This window comes from Dromiciops gliroides, chromosome 2, assembly GCF_019393635.1.
Source record: "Dromiciops gliroides isolate mDroGli1 chromosome 2, mDroGli1.pri, whole genome shotgun sequence".
NCBI classification, from domain to species: Eukaryota; Metazoa; Chordata; class Mammalia; order Microbiotheria; family Microbiotheriidae; genus Dromiciops; species Dromiciops gliroides.
Window position 1 is genome coordinate 195,025,481 of NC_057862.1, and position 19,707 is coordinate 195,045,187.

The following is a 19,707-nucleotide window of genomic DNA, read 5'->3' on the forward strand; positions in this document are numbered from 1 at the left end:
GAGGCACATTTGGCTAGTGGCTGAAAATAGGATCCAATTTTGTGCTTTGTTATAGGTCCTTGGATATAGTGATCTACAGGGGAAGGAAAACCCCAGAACAGCAGCTTATTTAGAGGATATATGAAAGAACTCTTCACCCCAAAGAGACCCGCTTCAGTGACCACAGTTAATCTAGAACCAGAGAGTAGACTAAATTAATGGTCACAAAACACAAAGCATTTCTGTTCCAGTGCCAAATTTGGGCTATATTGACCACCAGGGATTTCCTGAATTGCCTTGTCACCTTCCTTTGAACACTGGAAATTTAACCTGGGGAGCTTAAGGCAGGAAGGTCATGCCTTAGATTGTGAGGCTTTGTGGGGTAGGATTGGGAAAGGAAGTCTTACATATAGAACTGACCTCTACAAAACACTCAAACTTTCTCTGAGTGTACACCTAAAAGAACCCCTTGTTACTAATAGATGTAATAATGATAGCTCAGGGGCAGCTAGGTGGCGCAGTGGATAGAGCACTGGCCCTGGATTCAGGAGTACCTGAGTTCAAATCCAGCCTCAGACCCTTGACACTTACTAGCTGTGTGACCCTGGGCAACTTACTTAACCCCGATTGCCTCACCAAAAAACAAAACAAGATAATGATAGCTCACATTTCTTTAGTGCCTAAAGCTTTAGTATGTACTTTCACAACTTGTGGCCATACCCTACCTACAGGATAGTATCCCATTCTAGGATAACACTCTAACTTGAATTTGGAGGTTGGGTCTCTTGTTTTTTTGCTTTTGTCTGCAGGGCAATGAGGGTTAAGTGACTTGCCCAGGGTCACACAGCTAGTTAAGTGTCAAGTGTCTTGAGGCTGGATTTGAACTCAGGCCCTCCTGAATCCAAGGCCAGTGCTTTACCCACTGTGCCACCTAGCTGCCCCTTGGGTCTCTTGTTAAGAGAACTATCCCAGGTTCAAGGTTTTGTGGGTATGTACTATCACTTATGAGCCCCTATTAAAATATTTATTTTGAGCCAGCCAAAGGACACAATCAGCTCAAAGCAAAGGCATTTACTGAGATAGCATACTCAAGGCAGCAGCAACAAAACAGTTCCCCTATCAAGCTGGAAAACAATTTCTTAGTAATACCTTGTTAGTGGGAATAGTGGATACTTGTGGACCTCTGCTACTGAGTATTCCCCCTTTTACAGATAAGGAAACTGATAAGAGTGGTTGCCAGACCAAACAAATCATTTCACTAGTACCTGATGTAATGAGGGTTCTACTACTTTGAGTTCTTTTAAGAGTGCAAGTTCTGTGTATCCCTCTCTCCTCATTCCTTATGGCACAAGTGTATATGATCTGTTCATGAGCCAAGACATTCTAATGGGGAGCCCTGACTAGTACTCTGGCTAGTAGTAGGGAATTACTAGGTTCCAAAGCTCCTGGCACTATTACGGATCCATAATATACTGGCCAAATCCAAGGGCAGATGCAAATATTAAGTATTCTAGAATAGCTTCTATATATGCTCATTTGTTAAATCAATCAAAAATAAACATTAAGTGCTGGGGATATAAAAAGAAGCAAAGAAATTGTCTCTGTCCTCAAGGAACTTATCTAATAGGGGAGACAATGCACAAACCAATATATACAAAGCAAGCTATATACGGGGTAAATATGCAATAATTAATAGAGGGAAGGCACTAGAATAAGGAGGAGTTGAGGAAGCCCTCCTGTGGGAGGTCAGTAGTTGGAGAGCATTCCAGGAATGAAGGACAGTAAGAGAAAGTACTCAGAGCCATGAGATGGAATGTCTTGTTCGTGGAACAGTCGGGAGGCCAATGTCACTGAATCAAAGAGGACATATTGGTGAGTAAAGTGAAAATTGGAAAGGTAGAAGGGAGGCTAGATAGTGGCACATTCAGAGGAACGTGGTTGGAAGCAGCCTTTTTTTTTTCCCCATTTCCTAAGAAAGATCCCCTTCGCTGCCCCTAGACCCTGAGCCCGCCTTGTCCATTTCTTTCTTTCTTTTTTTTTTTTTTTTTGGTGAGGCAATTGGGGTTAAGTGACTTGCCCAGGGTCACACAGCTAGTAAGTGTTAAGTGTCTGAGGCCGGATTTGAACTCAGGTACTCCTGACTCCAGGGCCGGTGCTCTATTCACTGCGCCACCTAGCTGCCCCATTGTCCATTTCTTTTACCAGGATGTGGGATATGCCCAAGCATTCACTGCCCTTCCCCAGTCTCTCTCATTCAGTACATGTGAGTGAAACAGAGTACTGAGAACTGTTGTGGACATATAAAGGTAAGATAATCTTTGCTCCATCCATATTGTTCCTGTGCCTCCACTTCCTTCTCATCCCCACCCCCCCAACTCTACAGCCTAGTTTCTCACACAGCACTCTCCAAAGTTACCAAAGATCTCCTAATTGCCAAATCGAATGGTTTTTTCTCAGTCTTCATCCTTGGTACTCTATTCTCTGGGTTTTTGGGAAACTACTCTTGGCTTCTCATTCTCCCCGACTGGATCTTCACTGAGGTCCAGCCAATTAGCCATAGACCCCTTTTATCTTAGGCCCTCTTCTCCTATACTGTATCACTTGGTGATCTTACAGCCTCCATTTCTGCTCATGATTCCCAAATCTTATCCAGCCCTAACCACTCTGCTGACCTTCAATTTTGCATCTCTCACTGCCTATTGTACATCTCAAAGTGGATGGATCTTAACATTTCCTAAACTGGACTTATTATCCTTCCCCCAAAACTGTCCCCTCTTCCAAACTTCCCTATTACTGTCATGGTCACCAACAAACTAAATTTGTTGCCAAGGCCTATAGGTTTTACCTTTGTAACATCTAATATGCCCCCTTCTTTCATTTGATACTGCCACCATCCTGGTGCAGGCCCATATCATCTTTTTTTTTTTTTTTTGTGAGGCAATTGGGGTTAAGTGACTTGCCCAGGGTCACACAGCTAGTAAGTGTTAAGTGTCTGAGGCCGGGACCATATCATCTTATGCCTAGACTATTGTAATAGCCTGCTAGTGGGTCTGCCTGCCTCAAGTCTCTGCCCATTCTAATCCATCTGCCATTTGGCTAAGTGAAGTCCAGTGTTCCTATTGCCTCCAGGAACAAATACAAAATTTTCTGTTAGGCACTAAAAGCCCTTCATGACCTCATCCCCTTATACCTTTCCAGACTTCTTATACCTCACTCACTCTGTGACCTAGTGATGGGCCTCCTGGTGGTTCCTTGCATCAGGCTCCCATTTTCTGATTCCCTTACTTCCAGTGCCTTCCCTCTATTGATTTTTAAAAAATTTAACCCATATATAGGTTGTTTGTGCATTTTTGTTTGCATGTTGTCTCCAACATTAGACTGTAAGCTCTTTGAAGGCAGTGACTATTTTAGTTTTTCTTTGTATCCCCAGTACTTAGCACAGTGTCTGGCATGGAGTTGGTGCTTAAGGAAAAAGTCACATGGACCAATAAAACTGAAAAGTAAATACCACTCTAGGTCTAGACACAGGTTTAGATCCATTCTAGGTTGAGCTCTGGTGGGACTATCAATAGTAAACTGGGCAATGCTCTAGATCTGGATCTAGCAGATAGGTATGGTGGAGAAGGGAAGTGACTCCACTCCAATTATATTCTCAGTTTACCAGTGACAGCTCAGTCTTGAATCTTCTCTGGCTAGCAGGGAAGGGTCCAGCCAAAACTCCCTCTAAAGCTCAAGTGTCGAATCAGGAGCCACCTCAAAAAGCCAGGCTCAAAAGACCTCCACCCCACCAAAGCCTAGCTTAGAATGGATCCAAACACTTGTGTCTAGAGCCATAGCAGTCTCCAAGAGTGGTAGTCACTGTTCAGTTTTATTGGCCCATAGGTCTTTTTTCCTTCAGGACAACCTTTTTATTCATCTGTTGGATTGAGGAATGGCTGTGTATATCTACATGAGGAGCCTGTGCAAATGACTTAGCTGAGTCCTGTTAGATAGCTCCTGAAAGCACGTGGTTGGCCAGGTTCCAGGGAGGAAAGAAGAAGGGACAAGAGGAAAACACAGATGGTCAAAAGGAAAGGAGGCTGTCAGGGCATGGCTTTCTTGGTCTCTCTTCTCATGTCCATGCTCTGAACATTAGTCTTAGGCTTCTTCTACAATCACTTTATCACTGTGCTCTATTTCTTACATGCCACCTACCTTTGGCACACATGACATAGCTTAATCATCTGTCTTAAGCTATCTGGTGGCTCTTGCCCAGTGTTTAATACCTTTTTTTTTTTTTTGGCAGGGCAATGAGGGTTAAGTGACTTGCCCAGGGTCACATAGCTAGTTAAGTGCCAAGTGTCTGAGGCTGGATTTGAACTCAGGTCCTCCTGAATCCAAGGCCAGTGCTTTATCCACTGTACCACCTAGCTGCCCCCTGTTTAATACTTTTTAAAGCACTTTCACATCTTTCCCCTCTTTCATCTTCACAACTGTGAGACAGGCAGGGTAGGTGGTGTTATTGTTGTTCGGTTGTGTATGACTCTTTGTGACCCTGTGGGCCAATACTGTCCATGGAGTTTTCTTGGCAGATACTGGAGTGGTTTGCCATTTCCTTCTCCAGTGGATTAAGGCAAACAGACATTAAGAGAGTTGCCCAGAGTCACATAGCTAGTAAGTGTCTGAGGCTGAATTTGAACTCGGGTCTTCCTGACTCCAGGGCCCAGTGCTCTATCCACTGCACCATCTAACTGCTTCCAGAGTAGATGTTATACATCCCCATTTTACAGATGAGGAAAATAGAATTAGTGGACTTTGTTCAAGGCCAGACAAATAGCTTGTGGCAGAGCTAGGACTAAAACTCAGGTCTCCTGACATTCAGCTGGATGTTTTTTTCTGCTACATGGCACTGCTCAGTGACTCAGTTGTGTGTGCTTAAATGACTCTAAATTTAGTGGGAGACAACAGAGATATGAACCGACCTTTGGGCTAGTAGTCTACTGCCTTTAGTTAACTGCCTGGGAAACTGTCCTGAAACAATGTGAAGGTGACAAGCCCCATCCAAGATCGCTAGTCACACTATGATCTTCCTAACATAGCACATCCATTTTGTCCAGTGGTTTCCTTGTCTTCATCTGCTCATGCAACTTGGCAAGCAAAGGGGTAGGGGGTGGGTGCAGTGCTGGGTTCATGATGAGTGGCCCGAATGCCCCGATGGCTGCGTGTTGTCAACTTTCCCCCATTTCCCGTTCCATCCCTTCATTTCCTTTCCCTTTCTCATCTCATCCCACCCTTGACTAGTACAGAAGGTACCTGGCAGCAGCTGCCTGACACTGTGGAGCATTCCAGGGCAACGTGCCCATACCCTTACAAGGATAGTACAGAGCCTTTCATGCTTCCACAGCTTAACTCATACAGCTGATTAGCAACCACTTCAGAAAAGGCTCAGCTTGGTCCAGCTATGGACCAAGCTATGAGAATACTGGGGGAGGGAACAAGGATTAAACATCAGAGGCCAAAGGGACACCAAATCCAAGTTGCACGGTGGGCTGGCTTGATTTTGCTGGGAAACCCCAGCGATAATGTCACTGTGTCTGCCTAAGGTGAGCCCTGGCCTGAGGGTTTGGTTTTACCATCTCAGAAAAGGCCCGAAGGTCACTGTCAAATCCAGCATTATGAGGTGGTGCCTGGGGTAGGAAGGGAGAGGAAGGAGGGGAAGAAAGAAAGAAGAACATGTACTGGCCCTTCCTAGTTAAGATATAAGGTGCTGCAAGCCAACAGAACAAAAACGGTATTATCTGTTATTACCTTGGTGGCATTCAGGATGATCCTCTTGGCCAGCAGTGGCCCTCACAGTGCACCGAGGCACCACACCCAGGAGCCTCCCCTGCAGTCTGGGTCCCACTCTCAAGATACGAACACTCATGGACCGTTGACAATGGTTAGTCATCCGGAGCTGAACTGGAACTTTGGTCTGAATCTTTATCAGGCTCTTTCCCATGTTGATCCTTGGGAGATGGAGGGTCACCACTTTAGGCATTCAGTGCTCCTCTTGAAAAATCAGTCCATGGAAAATCAGGAAGTGGAAGGGAAGTCAGCCAGGAGCAAATAGTTTTCAGCTGCTCCACGGCACGACCCACATCGCTGGCTACCACAGAGCCTCAAATGAGGCAGGGTGGAGCAGTGGTGAAAGGGAGAGCTTCAGAGAGGTGAGTATTGAGGAAGCTGGGCTCAAACAGAAGAACTCATAAGAGGGATCTTGCCTTGTGACTCCCAAGGGGCCTCGGCTCTAGTGATGGGCACAGGATTTGAGTGGTTTTGTTGGTGGCTTCTTCATCAGGCGCTTGTGTACTCTAGATAAATGCTGGCATGAGATCTATTCGTTGCAAACCAGAAACAGATTCCAGGCTGGTGTTTGGATTGGCTAAGCCCAATAGCTCAGCCCACATAGATGAGTTCCCCGGGCATACACATACCTCTGCTCTGTCAGCTGGGTTACTATACACACTTGAGGAGTATTTCTGATAACTGCAGACTGGAGTGTGGTAAGTTTTTGCCTGAGGGTTTTGTGTTGGGCTCCTTTTCACTTAAAATGGATGTTATCACTTGCAAGAAAAGCTATTTCCCCTTAGCTACAAATTCTCAATTTAACACAGGATCATCTTGGGGGTATCAGACATATCATTAGCCACCCTACCCAAGCTATCACCATTTGTCCTGGGAAGGTCATGGAGCAGCTAAGCTGGGAAGAATAAGGTAGAAGGCTTTATGAAGGGTGCAAGAGTGGCCCTAGTCCCAGAGAAGGTAGATGCCTCAGCTAAGGCCTGTGCCTATAAATCTTTTTTTTTTTTTGGTGGGGCAGTGGGGGTTAAGTGACTTGCCCAGGGTCACACAGCTAGTAAGTGTCAAGTGTCTGAGGCTGGATTTGAACTCAGGTACCCCCGAATCCAGGGCTGGTGCTTTATCCACTGCGCCACCTAGCTGCCCCGCCTATAAATCTCCTTACCCTCTGGCCTGGGCCCCTCCTCTCCCTGTGATTTCTTCACCCTGTTCAGCTTGAAGCAGTTACAGAAGAAGAATCTTTGTCTCCTTTTCCTTTACATGTAGAGAAGTGGGGAATGACATGGGGCTTAGGACAGGACAGACATATCGAGGAATTAAGGGACTATTAAAGTTTAAACTGGCCAACTAGATATCAGGACAGACACACCTAAGAAGTATGGGGAGATAAAATTCTATAGCAGGGAACTCACTTAGGTATGGCTACTACCTGAGCTAGGAGACAGAGATAACTCCAGAAGTCGGGACTGTCCTTTCAAAAAAAGAAAATCTTCCAACTCAGGAATCTTTCCTGCCCTAGAAAAAAGGAACTTTCCATTGTCAGGTGGTCACCCCATCCATCCTTTATAAAAGCTTTGGCCTTTTGTTCTGTCTCTAAGCCATCTCCTCCCCTTGAGGCAAAGTCTTTGACTTCTCTCTAGGTGCCCAAGTAAAAGACCATTAAAATTTTTTTTTTTTTAGGCAATGGGGGTTAAGTGACTTGCCCAGGGTCACACAGCTAGTAAGTGTCAAGTGTCTGAGGCCGGATTTGAACTCAGGTCCTCCTGAATTCAGGGCTGGTGCTTTATCTACTGTGCCACCTAGCTGCCCCCCATTTTAATTCTTAAAAAAAAAAGAAAGAAAAGAAAGTAGATGCCTCATCCATAATTCCTTATGCTGTTTTTAGATTCCTTGGCAATACTGATGCATTGGAAGATAGTATTACTGTCCAGGTAAGCCATGCTGAGGTGGCCTTGTTACTTACCATTGGGTGAAATTCCCTTTCTGGGGGCTATCAGTAAAACAAAATTTGTAGGTCCATCCTTCCTTTCTTCCTCTTCCTGTTGGCCTCTAGGCCTCCTGAACTTGAGGTAAGCCACTTCTGAGCTGCTGGAGATCCCATACAAAGCACTGAGCCCAGTTTTCCACTATCCATGAGCTCCTTGGGGTTTTAGCCAGTTAGCGTCTGAGCTTTGGTTCTTGAGCCCACGATGAGATGATGCATCAATGATCTTTTCTTTGTGGTTGTCACATATCCTCCCCATACAGCTCCCCACAATAAGGAAAATAACTGTGTTCCTTGGGCAGAATTCCAGAGGTCTACCCTGGAGTGATTCAGTTTCCAAAGAACTGGAAATAAACTGTCCCTTTTTCTATAGGCTTAGTTTTTTGCTCTATTTACTCAGCTACTTAAAAGCCATAATCTTTTCCTTTCCATTCATTTCTAGAGTAAAGGAAGCAAATATCTGCCCAGATTTTGCCTGTTCTTTCTACCCCTTTAGTCTACTGACCTTGAACCAGCTCCCTTTCACTTCAGCTTTCAAGCTCAAATCCTCTGTGTACCCACAACCAAGGTCAGGCCTCCTCCAGCGATTCTGGGCTTTTTTTTTTTTTTTTGGTAAAAATCTGGATAACATGCCCATCTTGGGTAGGGCTAATGAGAATAACTGATGGTATTATAGTACTTTAAACCTCGTAAGCATCCTGAAAACATATCATCTGGGTTGGACGGCAATCCTGTGAGGTAATACTGTGGAAGGATGTTGAGGTTCCTCTATTAGGATGGCTCTTTTACCTGAAGTTTTTGGTATACTAATCTGGATAAGGAATCATCTTTAATTATCAATTTTGAGATAATTTACATACTGAAATATTTGTGTCATCTTTACTTTTTTTGGGGGGGGCAATTGGGGTTGAGTGACAGGGTCAAACAGCTAGTAAGTGCCTGAGGCTAGATTTGAACTCAGGGCCTCCTGACTCCACAGCAGTTATCATCTTTACCTCACCACTCTCTAAGAGGAAACTGGGTACAAACTTATTAAAGCACACTAAGTTTCTAGGAAATGGATAAGCATGGTAGCCAATTTAGAGCAGGAACACCTAAATATAATTAAGCTTATTAGCCTATCTTCACCCTTAACTTTAATTAGGAAAATGATTCTTCTGTAAGATGCATGTTTGATGTGTGAGGAATCAGAGCTGTTACCTAAACTTTCATGGAACTTTGTAACTATGTTTTAACTTATTGTGGGATTTTGCCCTTTTTTAGGAGTAAATACAGCTAGGTCCTGGTTAGTGGAAATAATGGATCCCCTGAAGTGGCTGTACAATTTATTTGTACTACATATTTCCATCCTTTACACACTAATAATTTTGAATAATATGAGTTCCAATACAAGTGACCGCCCTTTTTTTGGGAAAGGGGGCTTCCCTACTGATCAGAACCTAGCTGTACTATAAATTGTGACCGAAAATGGCTTATGTTGGAGAGAGATTTACAAAGTCAGGATGGATTTCCATCCCTTTGGATTTTCTCTAAGCAGATATGCTTATCATTAAAATAATCTAATCAATAAAATTATCTCTAATCTAATCAATAAAATTATCTCTAGTAGGCTTGTACCCCAAAATGTTGAGTAAAGCCTATTTCTTCCACAGTACCCACAGCTATTATTCTCATTTCAGAAATGAGAAAGCATCATCAGAGAAGTTAAGTAATTTGTTCATAGTCTGACTACCAAGTGGCATAGCCTCTCTTTCCCATTTTGCAGTGGGTGGAGCTCAGGCTACCAGTTTTGGCCACTTCCCTGTATTCACAAGTTGTAGAATAATTTGGACCAAAGGAAATGCCTATACAAAGTCCTATTTTTGAGTTTTTATGTTTTACCTTACTTCGGTCTTTAAAATAATCTATAATTTCAAAATGGATCTCTCATTCTTCTCAGATAGAATCCTTCTATGTTGTATCTGGTGTCTTGGATCATTGCACTGCTGAGAAGAGCTAAGTCCATTATAGCTGATCATCACACAATGTTGCTGTTACTGTGCACAATGTTCTCCTAGCAGGTGATCTCTTAAGAGATGCTGTGGCTAAGTCACTGATCATGTGATGAGCCTCTCAGAGAGGCTAGGGCTCAGATCACAGTTATAACCCACGGCTCCCTTACAAGGTCCACACCTGTCTTTTGGCTTCATAACAGCTGCTATTGCTTATGTTCCACCACTGTTGACAACCGAAGGCCACTTCTATACTACAAAATAGAGCATTGGAGGAGGGTCCTAATGGCATGACAAATACTTGAACTATGCAGTGGTCATCCTCTCTGGGCTCCAGTCGTGACTTCACCATGTTCCTGCACAAGCACTTTCCCCTTCCTCTTCTACCCTCCCACCACAATGTTTGAGGATCCTTTTGCGTGTTATGCACTGAACGAATCCTTGTTAACTTGCCGAATTGAGTAGTGGCACCCATCCTACAACTTCCGCCAAGAATGGAGGAAGATTCTTTTTCTCACTGGTAGTTCATCCTCCTCTGAGGAGGCCACCATTTTTAGGAATCCCCAGAAATAGTGCACACTTTCCTCTGTGATCACAGAGGGAGACAAGGCTAAAGCAGTGCTAGCTAGCTATTTTTGTTGCGCTCTTTGAAACCTTCCAATCGCCTGCCCCGCAGGGAGGATGTACCAAACTTTACACCTGTCCTCAGCATGCAGGAGGAGCTGGGTTAGAAGCAGCTGCCAAGGAGTAACAGCCAGAGCTTCCCGCTAAATTGTGTTAACCACCAGGAGACCATAGAGGTTTTGGCCTTGGTTATCTGAACAGTCAGTTCAATGAAAACATAAAGACACACACACACACACACACACACACACACACACACACATTCTCCTCTGAAGGGAGGGGAAGGACAAAAGAGCAAGTACAGGAACAAGTAAAAATAGGCTGGATTTCCAGGAATAATGATGAGGGATTCAAGTAGCAGAAAGCTAGATCTCTCCAACTCTAATGAAGCCAAGAAGCCAGAGGTTAAGACAATTATTGGAATAATACAGACCAGAAACAATTTTATTTACCTCATTTTTACCTATTTGCAATTTCTATTCTGCCTCAATGGCTGTGTCACTGGGGCTGTGGAGATTTGGTCAAAATTGGGCAAAATGAGCGAAGCTTCTTTAATGTGAGAAATGTTAGACACTTTCTGTCACCTGCAAGTTTCCTTCTAATCATCAGACTATTCAGTCAATCCCAAGTATGATAGTTTTGAGTCCTAGCTCCACTAACCTGACAGAGGAATAGAAGGTCCGCATGGACAAGAGCTTGTTGGGCATCTGACTGCTGCCATTAGGTTTCACAGGAAGCTGCTTCCCTGCAGTGCTCAGTATATACACCTTCTTCAATGGGGTGGGCCTAAAGTGGTTCTCAGTTTCCCAGAATGAACCAGATCGCAAAGCCCAATACAGAAAAGCCCCATAACTTTGGGCCTGGGCTGGGAACAGTTGTTCCAAGGAGGGAAGGGAAATGAGGTGCTGCTTATTTCCCTTTTTTAATTCTCATTGGCTCCACAAGATGGAAAGTGTGTGTGTGTGTGTGTGTGTGTGTGTGTGTGTGGACTGCTTTTTCTCAGCCTGACACTCAAACCATTTTTTCCCAGAGCCATGGGATATCCCTAACAATTACAGTCTCATCCCACTCAAAGCAATTTGCAGCTGTTTCTAATGGAACTTGTCCCATTTTCAGAAAAGCTAGAAGCTCAGAAACACCATACTTAGGGCTCAAAAGAGGGATTCTCAGAGGTTGACCAGGGAGGCTTAGGTTTAGAACTGGAACATCAAGACCAACAGCCCTCATTTTAAAGGTGAAATCCAGGTCTAGGTTAAGTGACTTGCCCACAAATAGCTAATAAGCATCTGAGGTGGGATTGAAATTCTGGTCTTTCTGACTGAGTCCAGTGCTCATATGTTGCCTCAATGATGGGAACGATGAGTGACCCTTTATCTCCACCTACCCAAGGAGAACCTCACCTTCCATGATGGAGATGTGAACAGCTCTTCGGCGGGTCCGGGGGACGCTGCTCAGTCTTGGACCATGGGTGATGGAGGGGCAGCTCCGGCTGGGAACCATTCCGGCCCTGAGGACAAGGGCAAAGAAGAACCTGTTAATTCAAAGGCCAAAGGGCAGGGAGGGATTGGGGGTAGGGGGTTAGGAAGACCAGAAAGTTCCTAGAATTGCCAGGCCACATACATTTCATTCTCTCTCTCCTTTTCTTTTTCTTTTCTTTTTTTGTGGGGCAATGAGGGTTAAATGATTTGCCCAGGGTCACACAGCTACTAAGTGTCAAGTGTCTGAGACTGGATTTGAACTCAGGTATTCCTGAATCCAGGGCCGGTGCTTTATCCACTGTGCCACCTAGCTGCCCCCTGCAGGGAATGTTTTATTTGTTGTGCTTGTATACCCAGGGCCTGGTACATGGGGATCATAAATTAAAATTTGACTGAATGATTGATTGGTTCCAGAAGAATCCGAGAACATGTAAAATTGTAACCTGGGGACATTTCTCTCTCAGACCAGTTATGTACTCCCACCTTGATCCACTGCCTCTCCTGTTAGAGAAGGCCAGTATCCATCCCTTCAAAATCAACTGACTACAACCAATCTTTTTGCTGGGTCTTTTAGAAACTGACCAGTCCCTTTTGAACTTCACTGCTGACTTGGGCTCTGAGCACCCTGGTAAATGTTATCTGCACCGGTTGTTTCAGAAGGCCACCAGCAAGGGCTATGGGCTTCTCTTCCACCTAGGACAAATGTCTGGGACATCTATCTCGGGGCCTCCTGCTCTTAGCTCCCCTCATGTCCATCCCATCTCATGAGACAAGTTAGAGACAAGCTGAAATAAATCCTCTAATTTCAGATTCAGTTTTCTTATTCATTAATTCATTTATTTGTTTGTTTGGGTGAGGCAATTGGGGTTAAGTGACTTCCCCAGGGTCACACAGCTAGTGAGTGTCAAGTGTCTGAGGTCGGATTTGAACTCAGGTCCTCCTGAATCCAAGGCCAGTGCTCCATCTACTGCGCCACCTAGCTGCCCTGGATTCAGTTTTCACCAAAGCGCAGGGTACATGACTGGCTAGGACTTCAGCACTGGCTGAATCTGAATCCCCGTTTGTGGAGAATACTATGGAGAGCTTTCCCTCCTCGAAGAAGATGGGAGTTCTTTGGCTTCTTCTATGAGTGCTTAACAATCGAGCCTGAACCTCCCCTCTCTCTGTTGGATGGGATCTGTCTGGGTGATTTCCCCACTCATCCACCTGGACTTCCTTTACTGTCTTCTACCAAGGGCCTTGGTTGGGGTAGGGGTGGACAGGAGGGGGTCCTGTGACCCTGCTGGCTTTTGGCTCCCCCCTCCAAGGTCCTCGAGTTTAAGATTTAGCTCTGAGGGGGCCCCTGCTCCTCTTACCTGTGGATTTCTGGAGGTTCTCTTTTAATCTTGGCGCTAGATTCCATCACTTCCTTTGCCACTCGGCCACTGAAAGCAATTTGAGAATAAAAACAGCAACCAAAACTGAAAAAATCATGTAAGGACTGGTGCAAAGATTCCTACAGCCATCCCAACAGGATGAATATGAAACAGCCCACCCCCCTAACCCCTAATCCTTGCCACTGTCAGGGTTGTAGGCAAAGTGACTAAGTCCTGGTGATAGGTAATAGCATCTTCTACTCAGCCTAGTCACAGAGAAAGGCTTGCTTGAAAGCATATAGAAGTTCAAAATACCCTCCCCATCCTTGGGAGCTATGTCATGCCAGTCCTTGCAATGAATAGTGTATCTTCTCTTCAGTGGTGCATAGGATGCAGGAAAGCAAGGAAAAGTTTGGGAGGGGAAGTGTGATTCCACTAACACCCACCCCGATAATAGCTAGCACTTATACAGCACTTCACGGAAATGCCCATTTGAGTCTCATAACAACCTAATGAACTTAGGGAGGTAGGTACTACTATCCCCATTTTATATATGAGGAAACTGAGGCAGACAGAAGTTTAGTGACTTGTCCAGGGTCATTCTACAGCTAGTGAGGCAAGATTTGAGTAAAGTCTTCCTGATTTCAAGTCCAGTATTCATATGTCCTCTATAGTAAACTGCCTCTCACAGCCACAAAATCCCTTTAATTAGGATGTTAGCTCACTGAAAACAGGAGAATGTTTTATTTGTTGTGCTTATATCTCCAGAGCCTAGCATAGGGTCTGGTAAACAGAGATCATATATAAAAATGAATAATCCCTGAAGAACTGGCCTTCTAAGAATTAAAGACATTCCAAGAATTGATCCCAGAAGACACAAAATTGTAAGCTGATGGAGAAGGGGCACTTCTATCTGGAACCCTAAATCTTGTTTAAAGGCTCAAACAAGGGAACGTGAAGTAAGAAAGAGTCAGAGAGGCATCTGGAAACATGGGGACAGAATAATGAGAGGAAAATGGGAATTTTCAGTGGAAGTCTCTCATCTCTCAGTTCATAGGGTAAGGAATACCAAGTGACTGCTCACTCTCCAGAGAAGGGTCTGAAAAGAGGTCCATTAACTGCTACTTACTGTCACTATTTACCTGTATCGGAACCGGCTCCCTTTGAAGAATAAATTGCTGCTGGAGACCGTGCGGACCTGGCTTGACTTCTCCAACCTGCAGCAAGACAAAGCCCAGATTTCTGGAAACTGTCACAATTCGTGCTGAGGAAGCACCACCTTTCCATCTCTTTTCAAAGTTCAATTGAAGAAAATGTAAACACTTGGGAGAGGTTTCCTCTCTACCTTGAGCATAACGTGGTGGTGGTGGTGGTGGTGGTGGTGGTGGTGTGTGTGTGTGTGTGTGTGTGTGTGTGTGTGTAAAAGAGGACCCTTCTCACCTCTGTTGTGCCCAAGTTCAGGGGCATATATCAAGCCTTTCCCTCATACCTCCAAATACAAGAAGTAGAACTATAAGAATATCCAAAGGAAGAGGTGGAAAAGACATGGTAGGAAAAGAAAGGTTGTGAGTCCCAGCCACATGATTTGGTTTTTGTCCATGAATGTGTGTGGGCTTGGGGCCAGTAATAATGATGTAGTGGAGAAAGTACTTGGTTTGTGGAAAGATTTAAGTGGACTGATGCTGAGTGAAGTGAGCCAAACCAGGAGAACATTGTACACAGTAACAGCAACATTGTGTGATGATCAGCTGTGATAGACTTAGCTCTTCTCAGAAGTGCAATGATCCAAGATAATTCCAAAGGACTCATAATGGAGAATGCTCTCTACATCCAGAAAAAAGAACTGTGGAATCTGAATGCAGATTGAACCATACTGTTTCTACTTTTGTTTTCTTTTTTGAGGTTTTCCCCTTTTGTTCTGATTCTTCTTTCATAACATGACTGATACAGAAATATGTTTAATGTGATTATACATATATAACCTATGTCAGATTGCTTTCTGTCTTCGGGAGGGGGGAGGGAAGGGAAGGAGAAAAATTTGGAACTCAAAATCTTATAAAAACATGTAACTGGAAAATAATAAAATACTTTTATGATAAAAAAGAAAGTACTTGGTTTAGAGTCCAAGAACCGAGGTTAGACACTCAGTTCTCCTCTACTACCTCTGTAACTCTGGAGAAGACATTTTACCTTTTTCAGCCTCAGTTTGTTCATCTGTAAAATTAAGGGGTGGGATTAGATCAGGAATTCTTAATCTTTTTTTTTTTTTTTTGCATTATGGACCTCTTCAATGGTCTGGTGAAGCCTATGGATCCCTTTTCAGAAAAAAACATTTTTAAATGCAAAAAATAAAATATATAGGATTACAAAGGAACCCAATTATATAGAAATAAAGATGCATTTTTTCCCATCCAAGTTCATGGACCCTCTGAAATCTGTCCTTGTACTTCTTTGGGGAGGGGGTGTCCATAGACTCCAGGTTAAGAAGCCCTGGATTAGATTATCTCTAAGGTCTCATCCAACTCTATAAACTTTCCCTTCCTTTGCCCCCATCCCCCTTTAACACATTTGCAGAAACATCAACAGAACTGACATCTTAAACATTGGGAACTTGAGGTATGATAGAATCAAGAACTGCTTGACATGGAAGGAATCTAGTGCAGGGGTTCCAGAATCTAGTGCATGGGGACCCAGAGGTGGATGGATACAAGAAGACTTGTCATGGGGGTATGGGAAATAATTTATTTAAAAAACAAACAAACAATAATTATCCTCTTGAAATATTCCCAGAGTAGTAGTGTTAGTGAAGACTAATGACTTATCTCTGTGAATCACAATTCTCAGGCCTGTTCTCAATCAAATCCAAAGTAAAAAACAAACTAGAAGTTGAATATGAGATGTGAGTTTTTCACTGAGTTATTTGATAAGAAATGAATTAAGGTTCTTGCTAATTTGAGTGGCTCTGTTTTGATAAAAATATTTAGCAACACTATAATACTTTAAAACACAGGCAATGAATACCATTTTCTTAACTTTTTTTGGGGGGGGCGGTGCAGGGCAATGAGAGTTAAAGTGACTTGCCTAGGGTCATACAGCTAATAAGTGTCTGAGGCTGGATTTGAACTCAGGTCCTCTTGAATCCAGGGCTGGTGCTTTATCCACTGCACCACCTGGATGCCCTGAATAACATATTTTTAATGAAAAACTAGATCATTTTATTTCTTATGTATGTATAGGTGCAATTTATTTCCTTTTGTACTGAAAGCCAAGGCAGCTAGGTGGCACAGTAGATAGAGTGCTGGGCCTGTAGTCAGGAAGACCTGAATTAAAATCCAGCCTTAGACATTTATTAGCATGGGCGAGTCATTTAACCCTGTTAGCCTGAGTTTCCTTATCTGTAAAATGAGCTGGAGAAGGAAATGGCAAGGAAAAGTATCTCTGCCAAGAAAACCCTAAATGGCATCAGGAAGAGTCAGACATGACTGAAACAATTGAACAACAAACTGAAAGTCAAAGGTTAGAAATTGCTGATCTAGTCCAACACCTGTACTTTAGAGATGAGGAACCAGGCAAAGTTAAGTGACTTGTTCAGAGTTTTAGTGTCAGATCTACACTAGGTTTAGAAAGCTGTGCTGCATCTGAAAAAAGTAACTAACAAGTGGGGTGGGCATGCCCAAAGAGCCAAATGAATGCCAAAGGGCAGCAGTGTACAATCTAAAGAGGATGCCCATGTGGATAAAGAGACCATGAAGAAAGCTGAGGGGGGAGGATGCTGTTCCCATGTAACCATACTCAGGTTGCCTTGGGATGGTAGAAAGAATGCATATATGGGGAATATTTACGTGCTGATTAAATAGATCAAGGAGCCCAGGTCACCATCATCTCCACCACCACCACAACCATCATCATCAATGGGGGTTAAGTGACTTGCCCAGGGTCACACAGCTAGTAAGTGTCAAGTGTCTGAGGCTGGATTTGAACTCAGGTTCTCCTGAATCCAGGACTGGTGCTTTATCCACTGCGCCACCTAGCTGCCCCATGGAATTATTTTTTTAAACACCAGTTGGTGGTGATACTTACCTCTTCCTCCTCCTTCCACCAAGTTGTAGCTTCCTTGGATTATAGCAATATTGGACCTAGCCCCCCGCCCCCTCAACTGCTGTTCAGAATCTTACAATGTGTCGGTCTCTCAGAGATTCTTCATGGGGCTTATTGGTATAAGGTTCTTATGAGCAAACTCTCCTTACCAGTACAGACCAGCAACTGTTCTGCAATTTAGAGAGCTGCCTGGGTCACTGAGAAGTCAAATGATTTGTCAAATGATTTGTCCAATGACACAGCTAGTATGTGGAAGAGGCAGGATTTGAATACAGACCTTCCAGTCTCTATGGTCTCTCTCCACTAGAACATAATGTCTAAAAAGTATTATGAGTATGGGATTTGGATTTCTGGTTTATAACTTAAGATATAGGCATGATAGCTTCTTGTTCACACAGGCTTGAACTGAAGATAGAAGGAAAGGGAGAAAACTGATCACATATCTTCCAAGCCAGATACTACACAGAGTCAGTTAAAATAAAGGAAGAAGAATATCAGTGATGAGGAAAGACTAGTAAATTTCAGGAACCAATGTTCAAGAAAAGGGGCAGTAATTAAAATGATAATCTTAGATATACATACACAAATATGCAGGGTATGTGAAATAAAGTAGACTAGTAATATTGCTGCAAAGAAGGAAATTCAATTTTGTAGGTATTGCTGAGATTTGGTGGTTTGTAATTTATGGCTTTGAAAAAGCAGATTAGCTAAAAGGGATGGTGTAGTAGTTTTATATGTAGGTGAGTAAGTGGGATGGGGAAAAGCATTAGTTAGGGTGACTGTAGAGGGAAAAACAGAGACAAGGAGGAAATGGGTAATGATGTCATTAAATAACCCCACAAATCTGGCACAGAGACATGGTATATGAGCAGTGGGTAGTTTCAACTACCCAGACAACTATAAGAACTCTGTGTGATAAGAGCAGAGGAGTTGATATCTTGACGTATCTTAATAATTTCATTCTTCAAAATGTAGAGGAAGCAATAAGGAGAACTGCTCTTGTAGACCTCATTCTGACCAATAAGGAGGAACTGTTGGCTGAAGTAGAAATTACAGGAACCATTAGTGGAAATGATCATGCCACTTAAGAGACGAAAAAGTCAGATATAGTCTGATGCACATGCTAGATTTTGGAGAGTAGATTTCAGAGTTCAGAAAAAGGACAGGTAGAGTCCCATGAACCAAAATTTTACAGAGAATGTTGACCTATGGAGGAATGGGAGGCTTTTAAGGACAAAATTTAGTGTAATAAGCCCAATTTAAGTGAAGAAGAAAAGAGGGAATAGCCTGATGAGAATGTGCATATGTAGGGAACTCAATGAACACTTTGGATCTAAAAACACTTGTACAGGATAAAATACAGGATAACCCAGGATGAATGCAAAAGAGTTGTTGTTTGTCCTTCCTTGAAGAGGACAATGACATTGGAGTGATGTAATGACTTGCATTGAATTGCAATTAATTGAGGGAGGGCTGTGCAAGGTCACCAACTTTACTCTCTCCTCCACAGCCACCTGGGTCCACTGGCAATATATACATCAGGATGACTGGAGATGGCCCTGCCTGTTTAAGGCAACTGGGGTTAAGTGATTTGCCCAGGGTCATACAGCTAGTAAGTGTCTGAGATAGGATTTGAACTCAGGATCTCCCAACTTCAGGGCCAGTGCTCTAGCCACTACACCACCTAGCTACCCTGTCGTGCAAAAGAATGGCAGAGTTATAAAAGAATAGTATTACAAAGCACAAAAAACTCAGAAAGTTGGTCTAAATGCTAAAGATAACAAAAAGAGCTTTCCTCAGCTATTTTGGGGGTGAGAACTTCAAAAAAGAAATAGGATCACTGTTTGGGATGGATGGGAAAATGTTAATGGACAATGGTGAGAAGGTAAAACTACTCAGTTCTTACTTTGCTTCTATTTTCCTGATCAAGGAAAACAATCTCTGGATGAGGAATAGAACAAAAATTGCTAACAGGGAGTTGAAACACAAGATGGAGATGGGTAATAGAGCACTTGATGAGTTCATGTAAAAAGAGCCAGATGAATTACATCCCAGGGTACTGAAAAAACCGGCAGAAGTAATTTGTGGGGCCACTGTTAATTTTTCTTTTTTCTCTTTTTTCTTTTTCTTTCTTTCTTTTTTTTTGGGGGGGGTGGGTGGGTAGGGCAATGAGGGTTAAGTGACTTGCCCAGGGTCACACAGCTAGTAAGTGTCATGTGTCTGAGGCTGGATTTGAACTCAGGTCCTCCTGAATCCAGGGCTGGTGCTTCATCCACTCCACCACCTAGCTGCCCCTAGATGATAGATTCTTTAAAATACAGTCCAGGAAGTCTAATTTTAATTCTGGCAAACATTCTAGAACACGTTATTATTAAAAG

At 43.4% G+C, this 19,707-nt stretch overlaps 1 protein-coding gene across 6 annotated transcripts in view; it reads right to left on the reverse strand.

Annotated features, from left to right (window-relative positions):
- FRMD5 (FERM domain containing 5) overlaps positions 1-19,707 on the reverse strand; it is a 382,316-nt gene that overhangs the window by 2,396 nt on the left and 360,213 nt on the right. For all 6 annotated transcript variants that reach the window (XM_043988498.1, XM_043988496.1, XM_043988500.1 and 3 more), the window contains exons 11-13: positions 14,374-14,448; positions 13,232-13,300; positions 11,799-11,905 (exon numbers count right to left, since the gene is read on the reverse strand). In XM_043988498.1, coding sequence (XP_043844433.1) covers positions 11,799-11,905; positions 13,232-13,300; positions 14,374-14,448 — 251 coding nt within the window. The remainder of the gene's footprint in view (positions 1-11,798; positions 11,906-13,231; positions 13,301-14,373; positions 14,449-19,707) is intronic.